The sequence below is a fragment of the Scomber scombrus genome, chromosome 18, assembly GCF_963691925.1.
Source record: "Scomber scombrus chromosome 18, fScoSco1.1, whole genome shotgun sequence".
Lineage (NCBI taxonomy): Eukaryota > Metazoa > Chordata > Actinopteri > Scombriformes > Scombridae > Scomber > Scomber scombrus.
Genome location: NC_084987.1, coordinates 15,593,536 through 15,617,005, shown reverse-complemented (window position 1 = coordinate 15,617,005; position 23,470 = coordinate 15,593,536). Strand labels below are relative to the sequence as shown.

The window sequence follows — 23,470 nt, the reverse complement described above, 5'->3', positions numbered from 1 at the left end:
ACTATTTTGCACAACATTTTATCTCTTTATTTTGCAATTTAAGCAGACTGATGGAGTTTTTGTCATAACCATAATCTTTCACTAATCTTAACCATACTTGCATGCACAGATAGTGCAGAAAATGAGACGTAAAAATTTGGACATTGACAAAAGTGAACAAATATGTCATTGAACATAATTCCAGATTTTGTATAATCATCCTCTATCAACATTGTTGTCAGGCAATATAGTTGTGTATAGGAGTAGTACTCAGATAAATTAAATTTAAAATATCTTACCCAACAGACTGATATCTTACACACTATATTGCCTCTCTCCCTCACTCTCTCTCTCTCTCACACACACACACACACACACACACACACTCACACACGCACGCACGCATTCACAACATCTGTTTCTCATACAGCTGAAGATGGCCAGGCACAGCAACTCTTCTTTAGGCTCTGGGCATTACTGACTCCCTCTGCAGGTCTTTAGGATTCATTTGTTTTTTAAGCTGATCTAATGTGGCTGAGGATTGCTCATTTTACACAGCATCCATGCTTCTCTTTCATCCTCTCCTTACATCTCTCCTCCTTCTCCTTTATCACTACAAGGATTTTGTAGTCCAATTTCAACTGTCTCAGTGTGGTTTTCTCCTATGCATTTAAGTTTTCTCTGTTTATCTTTTGCATTAATGTATTCTCCTGATTTATGTTTTTCCTGTTGTGGGCATCCATGGAAACAACCCCCCCAGCTTTTGAGGGACTTGTACTTGTATTTTGCTTTATACTCCACTACTTTTATCTTACAGCTTTAGTTACATTTTAGATGAAGATTTGACACAATGATTAATATAACAAGCTTTTAAAAAAGCCAATGAAACCAGTGGTTTCCAACCTTTTTGGCTTTTGATGTCTCACCAAAAGCAGTGTGTTCAGATGTCTATGGGTTGTTAACAGCTCTACCAAATAGTAGTTTTTCCCTCTAAACTTCTCACATGGTTTAATTTCAATAAATGTTTAAATGATCCAATATTTCACCAAAAATCACAGATTAGAGGAAAAAGTCCAAAAACTGAAAACATATTTCTGTATCGGGACTTTGCTTTTTCTTCTTCCCTCTCCCATTAATCATCTCACAACCCCTCAGATTTATCTTGTGACTCTTTGGAGGGGCCCAACCTCCTAGTTTGGGAACCACTGGACTAAAGTAGCTAATTGTAGTTCAATCTAGCTCGACCTCCATCAGCTACAATAGTAACAAGCTGCTTACACACGATGCTTCAGTATTAATAATCAAATTATTTCATATATAATAATATATCAGTCAGAAGGACCAAAACACTACTTTATACTTTGAGTACATTTTGCTTCTAAAACATGTACTTAAGTAGGATTTTCATGCAGGACTTCTACTTGTAATAGAGTATTTTTACATTGCTGTATTGGTACTTTTACTTAAGTAATGGGTCTGAGTACTACTTCCACCACTGTTGGCAAATAATCTGCGTTGTTTGCATGTGTTTGAACTTGATGTTTTTATAGCTGGGTAACCAGGCATTTACATGCCTGTGTGTGTGTGTGTGTGTGTGTGTGTGTGTGTGTGTGTGTGTGTGTGTGTGTGTGTGTGTGTGTGTGTGTGTGTGTGTGTGTGTGTGTGTGTGTGTGTGTGTGTGTGTGTGTGTTTGTGTGTGTGTGTCCAGTGTAATCAGTGTGTGGGCATTGTGATGTGTTAACCTCTTGTAGGCTGTGAGATGAGCCAGTTAATTAGTGCAATGCTGTAGCCGTCATGTAACCTGCTGCATTCAGTGGTTTGTCACATCTGCCTGGTTATCAGTACACACACACACACACACACACACACACACACACACACACACACACACACTATTTGAGTTAAAACGACTATCTTACGGAAGTCTTAATAAAGTCTACTGTAGAATTTCAGTGTGTTATGTTCAATTGAAGAGTCAATCATGTATGTGTTTTTATTATCTACTTTTGTCTTTTCATCAAAATGAGTGTTTGGGTGCAGCCACACATTCGGCTATTCTGCAGTCAGTCATTTTATTTGATTTGCATCTGTCATAATTACCACTGACTCATTTCTGTTCCATTTGTTGGGTGTGCTTAAAAGACGTTCAATCTTTTTATGTCCCCCACCCTTTCTCTGTCTCTCTCTTGTCTGGCTCGTCTCTGGCTCAGTCTATTCTTGATTCGAGAGGTCGGCAGTGTGGCATTTGGCGCTGAACGTGCCTGCATGTCATCTCAAATCTCAAATAACTTTTTTTTTTTTTTTTGACAGGCGCACTCACACAGACTCCCAGCACAGATACTGAAAAACACAGAGGACTGTCTTATTTTAGACTCCCAAGGCTTAAACTCCCCTCCCACCCTCCCCGCTCTTCACAAAAGACATCTCTCATGAATGTTTTACTAGGTCAACTCCTGAGGTAGTGGTGTTTTTCGTTGCCATCCCTCCCCCTACTCCCTCTCTCTGTCCATCGCCTCTCTCCGTCTCCACCTTCCATCCAATGCTCCTTTCTGGACTTGTTTGTTTGATTCGCTGAGGCGGTACTAATCCTTGGCTTGTCCCTCGCCTCCATTCAGAGCCTCTCTGGTCTGTATTTTTAGATTCTCTGCATTTTCTCTCTCTGTCTAACAAGTGTTTATGCACTCACAGTGTAATGTGGCAGAGCCGTGAGTAGCCTAATCATAATATGATTACAGGCCATCTGAGTTGCTGGAGATGATACTATGAACCACCATGCTATGATTTTTCAACACTGGTCTAATTTCCATAGTTTTTGCCATTATTCTTCTAATGTTTCACTCACAAACTTAAAAACTATGATATATGTAAATACACTGGTGTGAGTGTGTGTGTGTGTGTGTATCTTTGAAAGAAATTATGTAACTTCGTGATGAGGACATGATGGGTCACCATCTTGCATCAAACATGTGCATCTTGTACCTGGGGTTGGTTTTGTCAAAACACATTTCAGAAACATACAGTACAGTAGGCTGAAAGGATGATCACACATATTGTGTGTGGGACGTGTCTGTGCTTAGTTTGCATTCATTTTAGTATCCGTACCTGTGGGTGTGGACCAGAGCATGTACAGTATGTTCCTCTATGTTACACCACATCCAAGCATATCATATTTTTGCAATTGTGCATGCTTGTTGTGGTTTCTGACCCTGTCTTTGTCACTGCTTCGCATGGTTATGTTGTTCAGCCTATCATATCATTATAGACTAAAATACTATATGGGGGAATTCCTAAGCTTCCCGCTAGGAATGTTTCTGTGTCTGGAATGCTGAAAATTCCTTTTCCTCCAGGAGGTAAATTCTAGACATCCCAAATGAGCCTTTGTTTTTATGAGGCAAGGAAAGAGGGCCAAACTTCGACTTATAGTAGGTATGCTTTATGCATCTACTAAAATGAGTATCTGCTGGAGTATCTGCTGACATTACACAAAATATTCCAGGTTGGTTATCTTGAGCACTCAGGAACATTGCATTTAATTGAGAGGGTTTTTCAATGGCTAATTGTCACCTAAGTGCTTTGGTGAATCCACTGTCTGTGTTAAAGTTTTAGCAATTTATCGTGACAAATTAGACAACAACTTGCTGTGCAACATAAAATCTTGCTGAATGTATAGTACGATAATTGTTTTTGGCAAGACAGATAAAGGGGATTGTTCTTTTTTTTCTTTTACTACACTGAAAATGACAGAGTACATATCCTTCATTCAGTGGGACCACACACACTACACCACCTCGTACAACTGAGCTCAGTCATTAGATAACGACCTTTCCCAGGTAGATCTATCACAGTCCACCTGAATGTCTCTCTGAGCCTAATGAATGAAACATCAGTTCTGCGATAGCGAGACAGAAAGAGAGCATTGTGGCTCTGTAACTTGGGCCTTTTGTCATTGCATGCACAGAGGTTAATACATCCATTGTGGGCCAGGCCCGTGCTTGTCTAAGCCTGTCCCATGCAAGGTGGCAATTAGGCTGTGTGTGACTCCCCTCTTCCCCTGACAGAGGCCAGAAGAGAGGAGAAGAATGCAATCATTGTCTACCAATTAAACCAGAGGAGGGTTCTCCCTGGCTTTACTCATTGTCAGGGCAGGATGTGGGAGGGGGCTACAGTAGCCAGGTCTGGTATCACTGGGCCAAGGAGGCCGGAACCTGATCCAGGGGTTTGCCTCGGTCACCCCTCCCCTCCCATGCACCGTTCTTATTGCAGCTATGGGCAGCAGTGATGCAAACAGAGGAGCCTCTGTGCTGGAGGTGCAGGGAGACTCTCAGGCAGTGTTTCTTCTGCTGAGAAGATCACTCACAAAGAAGCACAAGTGGAACCTCAGTGATACAAAGAAGCACAGACTGATATGTGGGTTTATACATGTTTGAACTGTATGATTGTTTAACTAGCACACCATTCCCTCACTCTACATCCCTGTAGATTTACAACACACTAACATTACTAGATGTGGACAGATGTGTGTATCTACAGACAGGAGAAGACTGGCCATCTTAAGTAATAGCAGCCTTTCAAGTCTGTCCATCAACCTGTGGTCAGGTGGTGAGTCTGGCAACATGAGTATGAATAGATATCCAACTTTATCCAAATGTTGGAGGTGGCCTTTCTGTTGAGCCAGCTTCACTTGGTGAGCATTTTCAAGACAGTCTACAGCCATGCAAGCAGCTCTGTGGGGCTGTAGCAGGGCTTTGAGCAAAATTAGGGTACATTGTCTGGGAACCTTGTGCAGTTGTACAAAATGTTATGCTAATCCGTCTTGAAGATATTCAGATATTTAACTGGATAAATTGAAACGTTAACCCCCTGTTGCAGCAAAATTAAGAGTCAGGAAATCAACATAATCTGTAGGATTTATCCTCTGGGGACCATTACAGGTGCAATGTGTAAGATTTAGTAGCATCTAGTGGAACAGAAATAGAATATAACATTTAAATGTATGTTTTAATTAGGGTATAATCACCTGAAAATAAGAATAGTTTGTTTCCATTACTTTAAAATGAGCCCTTTATATCTATTATATCACAGCCACTGTAGTTTTTCCTACACACTTGAGGAGGGTGGGGATAGTATTCAGTTCAATCTGCAACCTCACTGCTAGATTTCTTGGAAAACCTACATACTGGTCCTTTAACATGTACAAAATATCATGCCAATCCTTTTAAGATATTTCAGTCTGGACCAAAGTGGTGGACTGAGTGACTGACAACCCTACAGCCATGTAATGCAACACAGTGCAACAGCTTTACAATAAATATTACTTGTTTGTAGCTAGTCTCACAACCTTACTTACATTTTTGAGGCTGTGTTTTGTGGTGTGGTGTCATTGGATTACATTATGATGTAAGATGTTTGTGTTATTGTGCCTCTCTGATGGAGAACCAAATGCAACAACAACACATCATCATTACATGATGATGCATTGGGACACAGTCTGCAGTGACATCAAAGGTCACATTACAAAATGCTGCCGTTACAAGATGATGCATGGATGTTGCCTTGTAATATGCTGTATGACCAATAATAGTGCAGAGAAAAGAAAAATGTTTTATTCCCTTGCCTTGCATTGTGACCACCACTTTCAAGTGTGCTATCATGTATCTTTGCAGCGATGCCCTTAGATACTGAACATACAGACATTTGTCAGAAATATATTTCTGGTTCCAGTATGAAGGCATCCTCAGTCCTTTCACATACAAATTAATTCTATTTATCCTAAAATGCACTGAACTCGTTCCATCCCACCTAGCTTCTTACACAAGAATAAATGCAGCCCATAGAATTGTTTTTCCAGTGGTTTCACCACTTCCTCCTTCACCACCATCACCCACTCATGACCACAATGATATCTGTCAACCACCACTTAGCCTCTGATAGATGGTTTCTATTTAGGAAACGGCATTTGACCACAAACCACCGAGCACAACAAGACTGTTGACAGGTCTAAATAGAAAAGTTCAGCTGTGGGAGAAGCGGAGCACAAACACCCGAGCCTCGATTTGGGGGCTGTGCCCGCAAAATAGCTTTCTGGAAAGACTTTTGATTGCTTTCTTGGTTGAGGTATCGAAGTTTTGAGTTTTATGTAGTTAGCTTTCACCCAGTGGTGTGCAATCCATTTTGGGATGGTGAAGAAAAGCAGCATTGAAAATAACTGACAGACAGCTAAAATTGAGCTGTTCCCTCTTCGAACTGAATGTGGTCATGTATAAACTGCAGGAGCTTGTAACTCTAAGCTTTGAACAGAAGAGGTTGTGGTGACTACCCCAAAGCTTCTCAGGCAATTAATAAATGCATTCATTAGGGAGCCAAAGAAAAAGACAGCTCTACTGAATCAAACTCTGTTCTGTCATCAGTCATAGGCTGCTGGAATATGACATTTTGGCAAGCCTCACATTGGACTAATTGGGGGAAAATGGTCTTTCAAGCTGTTCTGGCCTGTTATAGATTAAAGTCTTCAGAGATAGTCAAAAATAAACGACCGCCAAGTTCCTCTCTGGATCTGCCGCTGTGTGCACTACATCTGTGTGTGTGTGTGTGTGTGTGTGTGTGTGTGTGTGTGTGTGTGTGTGTGTGTGTGTGTGTGTGTGTGTGTGTGTGTGTGTGTGTGTGTGTGCGTGCGTGTGTGTGTTCGTGTTTCCATCTGACAGTCTTTATCTGCTTTTGTGGTGTGTCCAGGTTGAATTTTAAGTAAACACAGATGGGGAAGGCAGGGACTGGCTAGCTGCCATAGTGTCCTTCAGGAAAAGGAAATAAGAAGAAGAAGCAGAAGGAGGAAAGAGGGATGGGGAAAGTGACAGAGATGTGTTTGTGGTTTTATGTAGCTGGTTGGTTTTTAGCAAAGGCACCTTAAGGTGGAAGGGTCATCCACTCAGGACACAGTCTGAGGATGGGCAAAAAGAGATGGGGAGATCATCTCTCCAGCTGCAGCACAGGATATGTGCAGTGTATGTATGTGTGTTTGCATGTGGAAGAGAGCGAGTGTCTGTACAGTGTGTCTTATCTTTGGGTCACAATAATAGGATTGTTTTGGATGAGATACCTCAAGATATTCACCCCCACAGATGGGCAAAGATAATGGGCACCCAAACTGCTTACTCACAATCCAATTAACTCATTTTGGCTCAAACCATACAGACACACTCTCTCCATGTCCTATCTGAGAGTGTGTGTGTGTGTGTGTGTGTGTGTGTGTGTGTGTGTGTGTGTGTGTGTGTGTGTGTGTGTGTGTGTGTGTGTGTGTGTGTGTGTGTGTGTGTGTGTGTGTGTGTGTGTGTGTGCGTGCCTGCTTCCCAGGATTTAACATAATTTGCTCTAATTAGTGTTTGCTGTTCAGCAACTACTTGCGATAATCAAATAAATTCTCAATGGTCTGTACTGTGGGCTAGTTTAAGGTTTAGAGGATGGACCTGTATCCAAAGCCTCTCAGTGAAGATTCTCAGTTTAAAAAAGGGATTATTTATATGGTTTTGGCAGGTATTTCAGTCTTCTCTTCCTCAGCACTCATACTGGCCAAGTCATCTGCCAGGTTCCACTTGGGGAATCTGCTTTGAATTGATTCCCAAGAAGAGAACATGATTTCAGCCATGATTGCATTTTCACCAGGGTCAGAGATTTCGTGTAGCCTTTTACAACCTCAGATTTATTTTATGACTAAGAGAAAATGTGCAGCAGTCCTAGAAACTTAGCCTTGCTGCAGCTTTGAAGAGTTTTCCAATGTAATGGTATGTAAGCAGTCAAACTAAGGCCGTGGCAGCATCCGCCCTTTTATTTACCCAACATGTTTGGGATGACAGGCAGAAGAATGGAAAGTAAAGAAAAAATAGAGCAATTTGAGGCAATAAAAGAATGCAGATTGAAATGAGGTTCCCTACAGTGTAGCTGTTTTCAGTATCTTTCCCATAATCCTCCACAGTCTGTGTATTTCTGCTGGCCCTGCAGTTTCTGTTCTGCAGTTTACTGACACAGTCAGACAGGGATTTTTTACCCCTCCTCTCATCAGCTCCAGCTTACATATCAGGGCTTGTTACACAGCCCCTGTGAGATGAAGATGCATGGTAATGCCCATTGATTTTCTGTATGGCCAGAAACTAAAAAACACAACCCAGTATCCCACCAAAGCGTGTAGAACACCTTTCCAAAACCATTACAAATTACTGTTAAAACACATTTTTCTTTATGATGTGGTTAAGGATTGGTTATGTTTAAGTACAAAAACCACTTGGTTTGGGATAGGGAATGATCACGATTTAGGTTTAAATGATCAGTTGAAACATGGTGTCAGTTAGGGTTGCTATTGCCTCATGTTAAGGCAACAGTAAACACCAGTTTGTAGTTATAGTTTTGTTTTTTTTACTGTCCCCAATTTTGGTTGGGAAATGTGAAGCAAACAGCAGTTTCCTGCAGTCCACTCTTTGCCACAAATTTATCTAGCCATCAACTCAACCTGCCACATCCTAATATGGAAATGTTTCCCCTTATAGACATCATCTGAACTGCATCATTTCTCGGGGTCGTAATTAGTACAGCTGCTAGATAAAGTTGTTGGCACTGAGAATATACGCGTGTACTTTCATGCCTAGGCGAGGCAAAACGTGACACTGACATGGTATCCTCTAGTGGATCAGAGGGTGTATTACACACTTTGGTGTGATACTGGGCTGTGTACACATACACAGGGAAATCTCATAAAATCCTCTTTGATCCCAGCTGAAAGCTATCCAGTTTGTTTTCATTATCGAAGTAATGTTGACTGCAGACTTTGTTGATCTTTTGTTGCCTCTCTGAGTCCAGAAGTGTCAAAGTGGATGCCATATTTTGCTTTTTCCCACATTATTCAATTCAAATCTGGCTTTAGGCTCTTTGAAGAATTAGTCCCCACCTGCTCCTCCCTCCTCCTCTCTCTAGCTCTCTACTTGTGGAGCTGTGAGGGATAGAGACAACTGGTAGAGGCTTTCTGGAGGAATTTCCTGCTGGAATAGTTTGTAGTGGGAATGTCGTTTTTGACAGTCTTGGGTGGGGGGGTAGAGGGAAACAACAATCCACATTCTGACATCCCCAAACTGTTCCTCATTTAATGGTGGATTGCATCAAACGGATGTACATTTTGGTATAGCTGTCAATTTCTTGGAGACGTTTTTAAGTCAGGTGGTCGGCATTAAACACTACCGTTCAAGATACAACATGTTTGAGGATCAAATATATGGAGAAAGGCTGCAGGAGAGGAATACAATCAGCCAATGCAGCGTCGGCGTAAACTCTCTGCCACATCTTGAAGCTTATTGTTGTAAACATCCCCAAGCTTGTGCATTTTGACATCTAATCACTGTTGACCCGAGAATACCCTTGATGTTTGAGTGTGTTCTGCATAATTCATAGTTCATATCCTGTGCAAAGCCTGTCATGAATTGTGCCCCCTGTGAAGGATTGCCTTAGACTTGTGCTTTTGAAAACAGTTAATCCTCTGTGGATAGATATGTAAATATGACCAAGTGTGGCTGTGTGTTGCTGGAACACTTCTGATTGTTGAGGATAAACCAATGTGCATTTTGTTTGTTGTGGGTGATGGTGTGGGAGAGAGCGAGAGAGACAGAGAGAGAAAGAAGGGTGAGCATCAAGACCTGTCTCATCATTCAGTGTATAAGAATAGATAATCCCCTCAGTGAACACACACAACATGCAGTGCATACATGCAAACAGCAGTGTTATTTCAGTATAAGTACATACAGTCAATGCACATTATGCACTGTTATGCTGCACTGTTTTTGATCATCTATTTCTGTGTCTTTGCATTGCTCTTTTTCACCTCATGCCATGCATATTACGGAAATGTGCAGAATTGAATTCCCTTGAAAGTATTCTGCTATGAGTCACATATCAATTACTTACTGTCAGTACATTTTACTGTCAGATAGCACATCATGGCAGTTGTTATTTCCTTAGATTTGTTGTGCTTTTTTTCCCTGTTTCTTTCATTTTGCAAAAAAGAGACACACAGACCGTAGTCAGTTCCATGCAAGTTTGTTATGCAAGTTTGTTTTATTTAAGTATATTTCAGTAATTGTAGAGGTTTATAATATAATGATGATGGGAAATGAGGTGGGAGAGATGAGGAATGTAAGGAATGTGACACATGGACTCAAACTGGGGAAGTTACAGTTCATAGTTTGCACCTTCAACCACTAGGTTATAAGGGCACCCCAAAAAGTTCATTTAAATGTAAGTTATTTCTGTTTTCTAATATTATAAAAGATGTAAGAGCTAATTCTTCTCTGTATTCTCTATCATTCTCTATATATATATGTGTGTGTGTGTGTGTGTGTGTGTGTGTGTGTGTGTGTGTGTGTGTGTGTGTGTGTGTGTGTGTGTGTGTGTTGTGTGTGTGTGTGTGTGTGCGTGTGTGTGTGTGTGTGCCTGTGTGTTTGTGTGTTTGTGTGTGTGTGTGTTAAAAATACCTCTAATGTGAAAAGTGTGAAGAACATTTTTAAAAGGGAAATATGCTAACCATATTTATATTCAGTAAAATAATTAAGTCACAAAAGCTATATTAAAGAATATTTTCTGATTATTCAGAGTGAATGAAATGCAACTGAAAAGAGGTTGAGTCATCAAACATTTAGTCTATTGATATCAGAAAGCTGACATTTGGTTGCACTTCTTGCTGAACACCACCAGTGAATGCATTTATTGAGTAACAAGCACAACACTTATTTTGACACAGGAAAGCGCTAATGCATCCAACAAAATGTGGCTTTGTTAAAATGAAAAATATGCCATAACACCAATAAGATTTCTGTTTTTTCATACATATTTGAAGTGTGCTCGCAACTCTGGGGAACATGTTAAGATTATTGTAGGGGAAGGATCCCAAAAGCCCAGATATAATTCTCTAGCTTTGCATCAGGTCTTCATAGTGATTTTAGGTTTTAAAACACTACACTCTATGTAGTGATTAGCCCAGGGGAACATGGCTGAATATTTCACACCAGTCAATTAAGGCCAAATAATATCACAGCCATTTCAAAATTAGCTCTATAGAGTAATGTGGAGCAGAATAGAGAAGAGTACACACAGAGACCGAAAGGCACTGATTCAGATTCAGTCTCAATAGCAGCATGAGAAAAATACATACACAATCCTGCAGGTTGATTTACATCTATTTTATTGTATGTGCACTAATCCTCTTTTGTGCATTAAAATGTTTTTTTAATCACTGACAGTCATAATTTGAACAAAGCTTTCATTGTTCATATTGTTATATTGAGGTTTAGATTCCATATCTCACCCTCTGTGTGTCCAATACTGTGTGACCACCCTTTCAGTAGTCGCACAGTATTTTTTGTGTTTTGCTTCCAGCACCCTACTAAACTGCATACACAGAGGATAGTTAAAGAGGAGTAAGGCTGTGTGGACCCATAAGCCATGGTCTGATCCCTGACATATACAGACAGGGACTCAGAGCCATCTGGCCAGATGAGACAGTTGGATAGGCACATTCTCTCTCGATCATGACTCAACCACACACATACACACACTCACAGACACACACAGAATTTACACTGGTTCTGAGGGTGTCTGTCATCTATCTCAAGGGTTGCCAGAGAGGTCTGGTGGTCACAGATAGTGACCTAGCCCACAGCTATGCAGCTTCCCTCCAAGCCGTCCATTTAGATTCTAAATTCAAGGACTCAGTTTCTGCCTGCAGCTTTTATTATGAACAGAAGGTCAGACAGCCAAGACATAGTGAGGGAAGAGGAGTTAATTGGGAAAGGAGGGATAAGTGCGATAAAGTGAAAGAGATAATTAGCAGATAGCGAACACAACACTCTATGATTTTAAAAGAGAAAGTCAGGTTAAAGAGGTAACACTGACCTTTGACAGTTTGGTACTTTCTTTATAATTTACAGACTAGCTTGTATCACACTGTAACTTCTTTAGTTACAGTTTATTTTTTTTAGAAAGTCTGATGATTTACTATTTACTTTTATTGTTGATTGATTTATCATCTTAGCCTAATTGCATTCATATAACTGTAGAGACAAGAACCTCCAAGGATGCCAACTGCCTTTGATTATCTTATAGTTCCTTAATACAAGCAAACTCCTCCACTGGTAATGTAAAAAAAAAATGTCACCAGTCAGAGGTACTTTGTGGAGTTTTTGACCATTAGTAACTCTGCAGAGCACTGATCGTATGTGATACACGTTTTTGCCAACCGCAGACTGCAGTGGTAAGAAAGGACCATACAAGGTACCAATGCACCAGTAAAGGAGGAGAAGAGGAAAAGCTTACTAATGTGATATTCAATGCAGATATATACACTTTTTTTAATCCTTACAAAATGATTTCTGATGCAGATTCAGCAATTAGGATTAACAAAACTTTTTTTTTAATAACCATCCCAACATATAATGTGCAGTACATTTCCTTCATAGTGGTACAAATTGTATAATTTCATGTGCTGTAACTTTAATGACTCATATCTTTTAAAGCAGATCATTAGTGACACAACAAGACTGTCTGGGGCACCCTCTGATAAAGGATCAATCAATAGATATTCTCCCAAATCATGAGTAACTAATAACTTTAAAGTTGAAGCACTGATTTATAGGCCATCGTCTTCTTCAAGTCTTTTTCCTAGCATTCTTGTGATAATATATCGCCCATACTACTTGCCACATATGCAGATAACTTACCTCTTCCTCCTGGCAAAGTCTCACCCTGTGTGTTGAAAATAGCTGAGGCTAGAACACAACTTGTGTAACATTGATTTGAAATTCAATCTAGACAGCTACCTTGGGGCCCTGGGCCGATTCTTAGATCCCTTTCTGATACCGAAGCTGGAGGAAGCACGCAAAAAAAGTGGCATGAGCAGAGAAAAATAAAGAAGAATAAACAGACAGGGAGACAGGAATATACACACAGAATGTATACACACACAGTATGCTGCTGATGTAACTACAAGCACACACATTCAGAGGTACAGCCATGACATAGTCAGAGTCTTTGCCAGTGCTCTGTTTGATACTTCTACATGTAGTGCTGCTGACAGACAAGCACCCTCTGACACAAATCACCAGGCTGAAGAGGTTTTATCTCACAATCTTTTATCAAATCCTCCATCTTAGGACCTGTCTGTCACCTTGAGAGGCATTGTGAGTACTCTACAAGGTACCATTTTCCCTCGAGTGTCCTGAATATATTAATCACTCACACAAAAAACAAAAGACTGTGGATTATTCCACAGCAGAAATGGAATACTGTTGTCTTTTGAAAACCCAATCAATGTCAAGTGAGGGGGGGGGGGGTATACTTGAGTGAAATTTGTTTGTAAAACATCACTCTGCCGTTGAGGAGGAAAATGAAAAATTGCAGAGGGAATAAAAGAGGATGTGATGCGTGCATGGATAAGGGCACAGAAGAGAAGTGGATGAAAAAGGGGAGGAGGAGCAGAGGAGAGAAACTGCTTGATGTTTGATAATTGGTGTTAAGTAGGGTCAGGCTGGCGAGAGGGAATTTTATTTGGCTGCATGGTAACCAAACAAAATTGGTAAATCAAAGCAGGTAGGAAAAAATTAAAAAGAGTCTCATATTCTCAAGTCTTTTTTATTTTTTCCTTTTATGGAAAACCTGCTTTCCAGGTACAGTAAGCTACATGCAGCTTTCTCTTATCCCTTGTAATAAATCTTAGGTTAGGTGCTGACATTTTTTAAAGTTAATGTCACCAGTAACCAACATTTTATGTTCATTATTCTTTATGTTGCAATTGCATATACTCAGAACTCATGGCAAAGCCTCCCTGTGTCTTTTCAACCAGCCACACACACACACTGACACACACACAACACAGAGGGGCCAGACAGAAACAAAGAAGCCTGTCAGTGGGGGGCTAAAATCTGCTGTGGATTATGAATAGATGACAGATCTCCCATGTGCTCTCTCTCTCTCTCTCTCTCTCTCTCTCTCTCTCTCTCTCTCTCTCTCTCTCTCTCTCTCTCTCTCTCTCTCTCTCTCTCTCTCTCTCTCTCTCTCTCTCTCTCTCTCTCTCTCTCTCTCTGTCTGTCTGTCTGTCTATTTGTCTCTCCGTCTGTCTGTCTATTTGCCATCACAGCACTAGTTCAATGGGAGTATGCACCATAGGGTTTCCTTTATAATTTCTATTTCTATTTTTTTATTCCACGTGCAACTTTTACTTTCACTTTTCCCTTCATAAAGGATGAATGCGTTTTACTCAAAAAGGAAATATAGAAGTGTTTTTCTCGCTTGGTTTGTCTCTGCTGCCCTGTTACCAGTGTGTGTGTGTGTGTGTGTGTGTGTGTGTGTGTGTGTGTGTGTGTGTGTGTGTGTGTGTGTGTGTGTGTGTGTGTGTGTGTGTGTGTGTGTGTACGGAAGTTCATTTTGATTTTTCATAGCCTGAGTGTGTGTTACGGCTAACCTGTTATTGCACACATTCAAAATTCTAAGGAACTTCCTCTTAGGCAGGAAATTGCGTTTTACATCTTGTGACCATGGCAACCAAAGCAGGCAATGCCTGTAATGTCAGTCACATTTATGTTACAGGGGAATCATAAATTGCCAAATAGCTTGGAAGAAAATACATCATTATGGCAACTGACTGAGGACAGAGAGTACCACACATGGCAGACACATAAGGAAAATTGTCCTATGCCTCCATTTAACATGGCAGTCTTCATCATCTTTTTGTACCACTGAGCTTTTTAGCAAGATGACTATCTACACATGATAAGGTGCCACCTTGGTAATGGCATATTGAATGATAACAAGGTGTGTCACAGGTGCTTTGAGTGCTTCAGCTTGTACGGTCACCTTTTAAAACCCACAACTCTTGCTGCCTTTTATTCTGCTCTCACCTCATCCCCTCCCCTGTACCCTGAAAATAAAAGTACCATTAGCCCCCTCCCTGCTCACATTGGGAAAGGAGGAATCACAATAGCAGCAATTGATTTATGGGTAAATGGCTGCTTCGTTGACATTGAAAAGAATAGGAGGACAAGTTATTTTCTCAAGAAAACAGGGGAGAAAAGGAGAGAAGGGGGAGGAAAAATAATGCACCACCCTGAAGTCCAATCCACACTAATGGAGTGGAGGAGGGGAGGAAAGATAAAGGAGGGCAGAGCAAGAGGGGATACAGTGTGTGGCAGCATATACGTGTGTGTGTGTGTGTGTGTGTGTGTGTGTGTGTGTGTGTGTGTGTGTGTGTGTGTGTGTGTGTGTGTGTGTGTGTGTGTGTGTGTGTGTGTGTGTGTGTGTGTGCGTGTGTGTATGGTTTAGCTGACTGTGTGCAAGCAGAGCAGTTTGAAGCGCTGATTAATGTCAGGTGTGTCTACATATATGCACGTTTGTAAGAAAGAGTGTGCAAACGTGGAGAAATCATATCCTACTGGCAGACAAGCAGACAGACACACACAAAGAAGCTTCTAGCACTTCCTGACTCAGATCCGTGGATTCATTGGCAGAGATTCACATCTGCTGGATGCCTGTCTGTGAGCATGCATCTATGTGTGTGTGTGTGTGTTGGGAGGAACTGCAGGATGTTAACAAGAATCTCATCCAGCTTCCCTTTAGTGACCGTGTCCACACAGGCTTTGGTCTCATGCGTCAGCTTCTGTCCTAGAAAGGGACGCAGATGCTGAGTTTCACGCTGCCGGAAACAAAAATCTGACGAAAGCTGGAGAGATTTGCATAGACAGGAGGAAGAACGTGTCAAATCAGACGACGGCATACTTGAAATTAAAACATGCTTGATTTAAAGAAACACTCCAGGTAGCTGTAGAGACGTTATTTTGAAGGACCTTACTAAAGTTTTTCCCATGGTTCGTTTTCAGTAGTGGACCTTTGTTGCATGTTCCTTATTCCATGTCTTCCTCTGTTTTATCATCTATCCAATTAAGGCAAAAACATTTTTAAAAGATAAATAACCATTGTCTTTACTTTTCATTTGATTTGGTACTCAAGGGAGGAGATTGAATAGAAATCACTGAAAAAGAAGTGGATGTTTAAAATTCTCCAATCCGCCATGTTTCCTGGACAGAGCCCCAAAATGCCAAAAAAAAACCAACTCATGTGAGTCAGAGAATCTTCAGATCTCTACGAACAAACTGAGACGTAGCTACACTCACTTATCCCAGACGTAGCCACTGAGCTAGCAGATTTTAAGGAGAGGGGTTATGCATTTACATGCACAACAACTGGTGTACTAATACCAAAATCACAGACAGACACTGATCTTCTAATTTTGTGTACCTGACAGTTAAATTCAGGCATATTTACCTTCTACATGTGCTTATCATTATTGTAGTCAGAGCTGTTTACATTCCACTGAGTGCTAGCATAGCTTTGGCCTACCTGCTTGATTGTATAAATTCACAACAGAGCACCTATCTTGAAGCAGCCCATGTCATAGCCAGTGATTTTAACCATGCAGATATCCTGAAATTTTAATACCACATCAAATGTGCTACGAGGTGGAAAAATACATTGGACAGTGTTTATTCAAACATTAAGAACTGTTTTGGGGCAACACCACAAAAAAGATTATTAATTATGGTTTTCTTCTTATTCTTCTCCTCCTCCTCCTTCTTCAGGCAGACCCGGGAGCAGGAAACCCCTCCAGACTTCTTCTACTTCTCCGACTTTGAGAGGCATAACGCTGAGATTGCTGCTTTTCATTTGGACAGGTAAGGTTTGCCATCTTTATTTTCCCAAACTCCTGGGATGTTTTGTGACCCATCTGTTCCCCCTCCAGGTGCATTTTCAAATCACCCTTCAAGAATGTCAGGTCACACATATTCGTTCATACAGACAGCGACACATTAAAACTAAAGGTGTGCCATAATGGATTTAAAACCGTTAACATTTGAATGGGATTTAGTACATGAGGGATTAGATAAGAGACTGAGCGTTGGGATCATCTCCTCTGCTTGCTGCTTAGTATATTGATTTCAACATGATCCTTTTACTCTATGGACTTCAGATGACAAACACTTCTCAGCAGGGGAACATTAACAAGATTCAAATATGATGGTGTGGGATTTTGGAGGAGGATGATAACCAGTGTGTAGTGTCTGTAGTGCTGAGGGCATAGTAATTACTTTTCACATGCTCACAAACACACAATCTCACTCAGTGTTAGTGGAGGGCTCAGATGAGGTCAGTGCTGTATGTGTTTGCGTGGGCAGGAAGATGGAGCCAAACAGGAAATCACAGGCATGCCATTGCTAGCAGGACATTGTTTTAGTGCAGGAGTAAAGTGCCTGTTACCCCTAAAGCGCAGTTTGTATGCAACGTGCGGGGCTGACTATAAATTATGGTCCAGTTGCCCAACCTCAGCCAGATCAGGATACCAGTCTGAGCTATTGCTAGTTTATGACTTCATATTGATTCAGGAATGTGGAGTAGGAGGATGTTTTGTCCTATAAAACTTTCTTTAATTTGATGTCAAATTCTAGACTGTTTTTTGATTAAATGTACCGAAATATTGTGAAGATTTAAGGGAAGAGATAGCATCACTGCTTTCCAGAAATTACATAGAAATCTCAGTGATCCTATTTAGCCACCTGTTGTGAACTCCTTGTGACCCGCTGGTGTGCAACAGGCAGAGTGCACACAAATAGATGCTTGAGTGTGCACTCACTTTCAAATACACACACACATGCACACGCACGCACAGGTGCTCCTTTGTCACCAGGGCCCAACATGATGGTGCAGTTTGCAGCTCCTGAATGCTGTCCTCTGTAGGCTAAAGTTTCGCCAACTGTTTTCCAGTTAGCCTGTTTGTCTGTGTGTCTGCCTGCTCCCAGGAGGCTTAGTTTTAGTCCCAAACTGGTGAGGGTCATTTGGACAGCAAACATACAGTGAGAAAGGCTAAACAGGGGCTGAATAGGTATAGTGTTCTGACAATAGACAGACAGATGGATACAGAAAAAGAGCAACAGAATGGGAGAATGCAGGTTTCAGACCAGGACGAGCAGAATTATTCTGATCCCTACCATTCTGAATGAAGGCACAAGGTTAATAATCAATCACAGTCATGTGTGGTTGTGTATTTTTCCATCTGCATATGAGTGTGTGTTGGCGGAACAGTCTCATAGTAGAAAGAAATTACAGACACAGACCTTTCTGTTCTTCTTTTGCATAGAAGTGAATATGGGATGACAATAAATGCTGCTTTGAATGCCAATCACACAAGCAAAAAGAAAAAGCTTCAAAGTGGATGAATTACTAATACATTTTGTAAAATAATGCAGATCCCATCCCACCCTGTTCTTACAGGTATGATTGAAAATCATGACTAGAATTGTTTTTATCCTTATTTAATACAATAATGGACATGTACTGAGCTACAAAATTAGCTCCTCAGTCTCAAACAAGAGATTATGTTGACAGTACAGGATTGTATTTATATAACAGCAAATGCATCTCATATACAGAATGTTTAAAATATGTTTTGTGTATGAAGATAATGCAAGCAGGTGAAGTGTAGAAATCCAGAGCAGCTCACAAAAATCAAGCAGGTGCTCATTTCAGAGCTCTCTTGGCCTCCTACATTGTGTTAGACAGTAATTTTGATGTCACTGGTCATTTTCAGGGCTTCACACAAACAGTTTAATCACAGTTATTTATATGTAATAAAAATTAAAAATTAAAAAATTAAAAACGCCAAAAAACATTGTCCTTTAAAAAAAGCATAACCTCATTGTTTTTAACACAAAGTGTTTACTTTTGTTTGCACGTCTCTTTGTTTCTGTCTTTCAGGGTCCTTGACTTCCGGAGGGTGCCCCCAGTGGCAGGACGTCTGGTCAACATGACGAGGGAGATCAGAGATGTGACACATGATAAGAAGCTCTGGAGGACTTTCTTCATCTCACCAGGTAAAAATTCTGCCACTCTCTGCAGCTTGGCAGAGTGATGTAGCTACTTGACTGCATCACTCAACCAACTTGGACAGAGCATAAAACAAACCATATCTCACTGTCTTCACTTGTAAGACACCCCTGCTTCAAGTAAACTAGGATAATTTACAAAGTGGGTGTGTACCTGTAAGTGAGGGCGGTCTGAGTTTACATGTCCTGGTCGAAGATGGCAAGCATATAGTATGTGAGCTGATAAATGAAGCCATGGCCAAAACTTGCCACATGATGGCACTGTAGGACAAGCTTACATTTGAAAACCCTTCAATGCAAGAATTAAAAGGCCTTTTATGTAACCACGTGTATTAGATGAAACAGAAATAATAAAAAATAGAAAAGCAGGTGCAGCAACAATCAGTTTAGTGTTCTCAAATTACGGATTTAAAGAGAAGAGATTGAATGCAATTAATTTGTGGTGCACTGATTTTATGTAATTTTCCTTTTGTATGTTTTAATAGATTATAGTTGTAAACTGCCACTGATTAAATCAAATCAAGATAATGGGCAATACAGTGACAGGAAAACTCTCATTGAATTCTCCTTTTGAGCTAAGACCATTTCTGATTGTGTGTCCAATAGAGGCATACTATACAAACTAGAACATTTGTCACTTACACAGTGTCATGAAGAGCTCCTCAATATGTAATGTAAAGATTTGCCTGTATGTGCTGCTTTAGGTTTCTTCAGGAGATATTGCACAAAGCTCTTTTTACAAAGGCAAAATGTAACAGCAGTAGATGCAAAAATGTTCCTTAAAATAACATGGAAGGTTTTATGTGTCTTTGTTTTTGCTAATATTAGAAGAAACAACATGTACAACTCAAATGTTTTCTTCCTCCTGAACAGCCACTTTGATCTGTATTATATCCCTTCTCCATCTCTATAACCTGCCTAGCTCTTTTCTCTCTTCAGTGTCTCCATATTTACTTCACATTCACACGTCAAATGCACAATACACGCAAACCTCAGTGTGTTTTCTTTATTCCTCTCAGCCAATAACGTCTGCTTCTACGGTGAATGCTCATACTACTGCTCTACTGAGCATGCTCTGTGCGGTAAACCGGACCAGATTGAAGGCTCGCTAGCAGCCTTCTTGCCAGACCTGAACCTGGCCAAACGCAAGACCTGGAGAAACCCCTGGAGACGCTCCTACCACAAACGCAAGAAAGCAGAGTAAGGAAACAGCTTACACACAGTCACAGTTTAACATCTGCAGTGTATATACTCATCCACCTGTCTGTGTTCTCTGGTATCCTCAGGTGGGAGGTGGACCAAGATTACTGTGATGAGGTTAAGCAGACACCTCCATATGACCGGGGCACTCGACTCCTGGATGTCATGGACATGACCATCTTTGACTTCCTAATGGGTAAGAGGAAAAGAAACTGTGTGTGCCAACACAACAATATATCCCATTTACAGATGAATAATTGTCATATTTATGTCTCTTATTAATAACAATTTACCATGCTGTCTTTACCTTTGCTAATATTTCCTCGCTATTATTAACTCTTCTTGCACAGGTAATATGGATCGCCATCATTATGAAACTTTTGAGAAGTTTGGAAATGACACTTTCATTATCCACCTTGACAACGGAAGAGGGTAAAGACATTGAACTGCTATAGCAACCAGAATGTTTTGATATAGTCTAATTCTCTCTTGTTGTTACTTATTGCAAAGACTCAGGTTTTTCTGTAAATAAAATGATGCCTTACACTCTTAATATCTAGTTCTAATACATATTAACTTATTATTTACTTATCATGACAGGCCTGCCTTACAGTATATATTATATACTCTGAAGCATTAGTTTGAATAGGAGTCATGTTCAACATAGTCTGGATATGTCTGCAACAACTATTAGTAAATCTTGCCATCCTAATCCCTACTCTTGTAGGTTTGGAAAACACTCCCATGATGAGCTGTCCATCCTGGTACCTCTCAGTCAGTGCTGCAGGTAAGACTTTTGTGTATGGATTTCAGTAAATAACCGTATTTTTGGTTGGTTTTAGTCAGTTGTAGTTGTGTTATTTTCTTTGGGGATGGTGTTTGAAGTCTAAAGGGGAAATTATATTATAATGTTCTAAGTAAAATATTGCTACACAGAGAATTAATCCCATTCATTTTGGTCACAACATAAGCTTTTATTACCCCTTGGACATGTAACTGTTTTTAATGACCCCATTACCTTTCTCCATTTTCCTTAGGACAAATTTCACATTTTCATCATTGCCTCTGAATAATAAGCTCATTAGTTAATCAAACGTATGAACTCCAGATGAATCTCTTGGTGTTACATGATATTAAGATTATACAGGCCAATGTTTGGCTTTAAGTTAAAATAACTAAGTTATCCTTTGTCCTTTGTTTCCAGAGTGAGGAAGTCCACTTATCTACGTCTCCAGCTGTTGGCCAAGGAGGAGTTCCAGCTGAGCTCCCTGATGGAGGAGTCTCTGCACCGTGACCGCCTGTCTCCCATCCTTATCCAGCCTCACCTCCAGGCCATGGACCGCAGGCTCCGGCTGGTGCTGCAAGTCCTTGCAGGCTGCATAGAGAAAGAAGGCTACAATGGTGTTGTGGAGGAAGATCTAGTCGGGGACACAACCACCCACAGGAGCACAGGCCACAGGTAGTGGGGGCGAGGCTTGAGGGTGACAGGAACCACCAATGACACATGGACAATGGACCGCGTTTGTGGCTGTCTAACCAATGGTATCAGACCAAAAGTCCCACTTCTCATATCAAGCTGAATTCAGTGAATTCCAAGACTTGCCATCAATGCCTCTATGGAAACTGCTTTTAAGTGTGTTTATATGGGAGAAATTTTCCACATATACAATGAAAGACTATGCTCAAACAGAGGCTTAGTATTTGTTAGATAAAAATGTATTTTTCTTTTATCAGATGTTGTATAAGACATAAAGGAACCACTGCTGTGTTTTTATTTTATCCTGTTTGTTTTGAATATGGAGGGTATCTGTTTCATATAAGTGTTTTATTATATTATAACCAAATGAGAAGTTAGACTGACTGGGCAGCATATGGTCAGAAAATAAGCTTTATTAATAATCACACCATATGAAAAAGGTTGAGAAAGAGTGTGGAAATTTAAGGATATTGTTTTTTTTGTATTGCATATTTTATTAGTTTTCACCTTTTGCAATCAACCACATCAGCAGAAAAAGTGAAGCCAGGCTTGCTACGAACCACTTACACCTAGGAGAAAAACACAGTATCCAAATAGTGTGTGTGTGTGTGTGTGTGTGTGTGTGTGTGTGTGTGTGTGTGTGTGTGTGTGTGTGTGTGTGTGTGTGTGTGTGTGTGTGTGTGTGTGTGTGTGTGTGTGTGTGTGTGTGTTCTCTCTATATGCTTTTTGTCTTGGCACAAACTTGGTACAGACCGAATAAAACTGTTAATACATACTTCTAAACAACATAAAGCTGAGTTCTAGTATATTTCACACTGTAGTTCAAACAGTACCTTCACTTTGCCTTATTCCAATTTTGTATCTGTTTTTTAATTTATGTTTTCCATCTGCCCTGCAGGTTGAAGTTGCGCCACATACAGTTTGACAGCACAACATTGAAATATTATTTTCCAAACCAAAAATATGTTAAATGTAAAGGACTGGAGACTAGACTTACAATATGTGCTGGCTAGTGTTCATTCACTGTCATTCTTACATGCAGACCTGAAATATTAAATATTGTCTGCCATAATATAATTTAACAGTTTATGCAATGCAAAATGTTATAGTTTGTATGTTGTTTTATTTTATAAGATTTCATGTCCGAACGGCTATTTATTGGTGCGTCACAAAAACTGCGAGTGGTTTAATGAATTCTAGGTTATGGTTTTATTTCATGATGCGTTATAAATTGCGAAGATTTTACCTTAGGTACTTTAGCATTTGAACACTATTTAAATTGACATTTCTTTGAGTGTTTTTCTATGTACCGATGATAGAAAAACAACAGAGCTTTTCGATTTTGGACATCAAGTTGTTGAAGTGGTGCCAGTGCAATTTTCCGTTTCCTCCTAAGAGTCCTGTGTATTAGCTAACCCGGTAACTGTGCAATGACAGAAATACAGTACTTGAATGTTTTTGGGTTGGCAGTATGGACAGGATTCATAGAGCTACAAACAGTGTAAAGCCTGACTCAAGTGTGAGACATGCTTGGGGGTGATACAGGGGTTAAAATTTCTCATCCCACAATAGGGATAACCTCGGGCTCTGCTCTTTGATTTTCATTTTCTCTGTGTAAATACCTATAAATACTTTGAAGACCTACCAAGCTGCACCGCACAGTGATTTGCTTCTGTTTTCTGCTGTTGCATTGTTACTGTGAAGATCTGTTTACTAAATGATTAAAGTGTGCAATAAAAAACAAAAGTGAGGACAAAATTCTCAGTGTGTAGGTGGCTGCACTTCCATGGGGTCATGTATGGGTGAAGGTGAGTGTATGTGTTGGTTTAAGGAGTTACAGATAAGTTGTTGTCAGAATCAT

The 23,470-nt window shown here is 40.3% G+C and overlaps 1 protein-coding gene across 1 annotated transcript in view; it reads left to right on the top strand.

Annotated features, from left to right (window-relative positions):
* Positions 1–22,091, top strand: part of fam20ca (FAM20C golgi associated secretory pathway kinase a) — a 33,227-nt gene extending 11,136 nt beyond the window's left edge. The window contains exons 4-10 of the mRNA XM_062438719.1: positions 16,635–16,727; positions 18,805–18,920; positions 19,952–20,132; positions 20,219–20,328; positions 20,483–20,564; positions 20,860–20,919; positions 21,337–22,091. Of these exons, the coding sequence (XP_062294703.1) occupies positions 16,635–16,727; positions 18,805–18,920; positions 19,952–20,132; positions 20,219–20,328; positions 20,483–20,564; positions 20,860–20,919; positions 21,337–21,595 (901 nt within the window). The 3' untranslated portion in view covers positions 21,596–22,091. The remainder of the gene's footprint in view (positions 1–16,634; positions 16,728–18,804; positions 18,921–19,951; positions 20,133–20,218; positions 20,329–20,482; positions 20,565–20,859; positions 20,920–21,336) is intronic.
* The last annotated feature ends 1,379 nt before the right edge of the window (positions 22,092–23,470 follow it).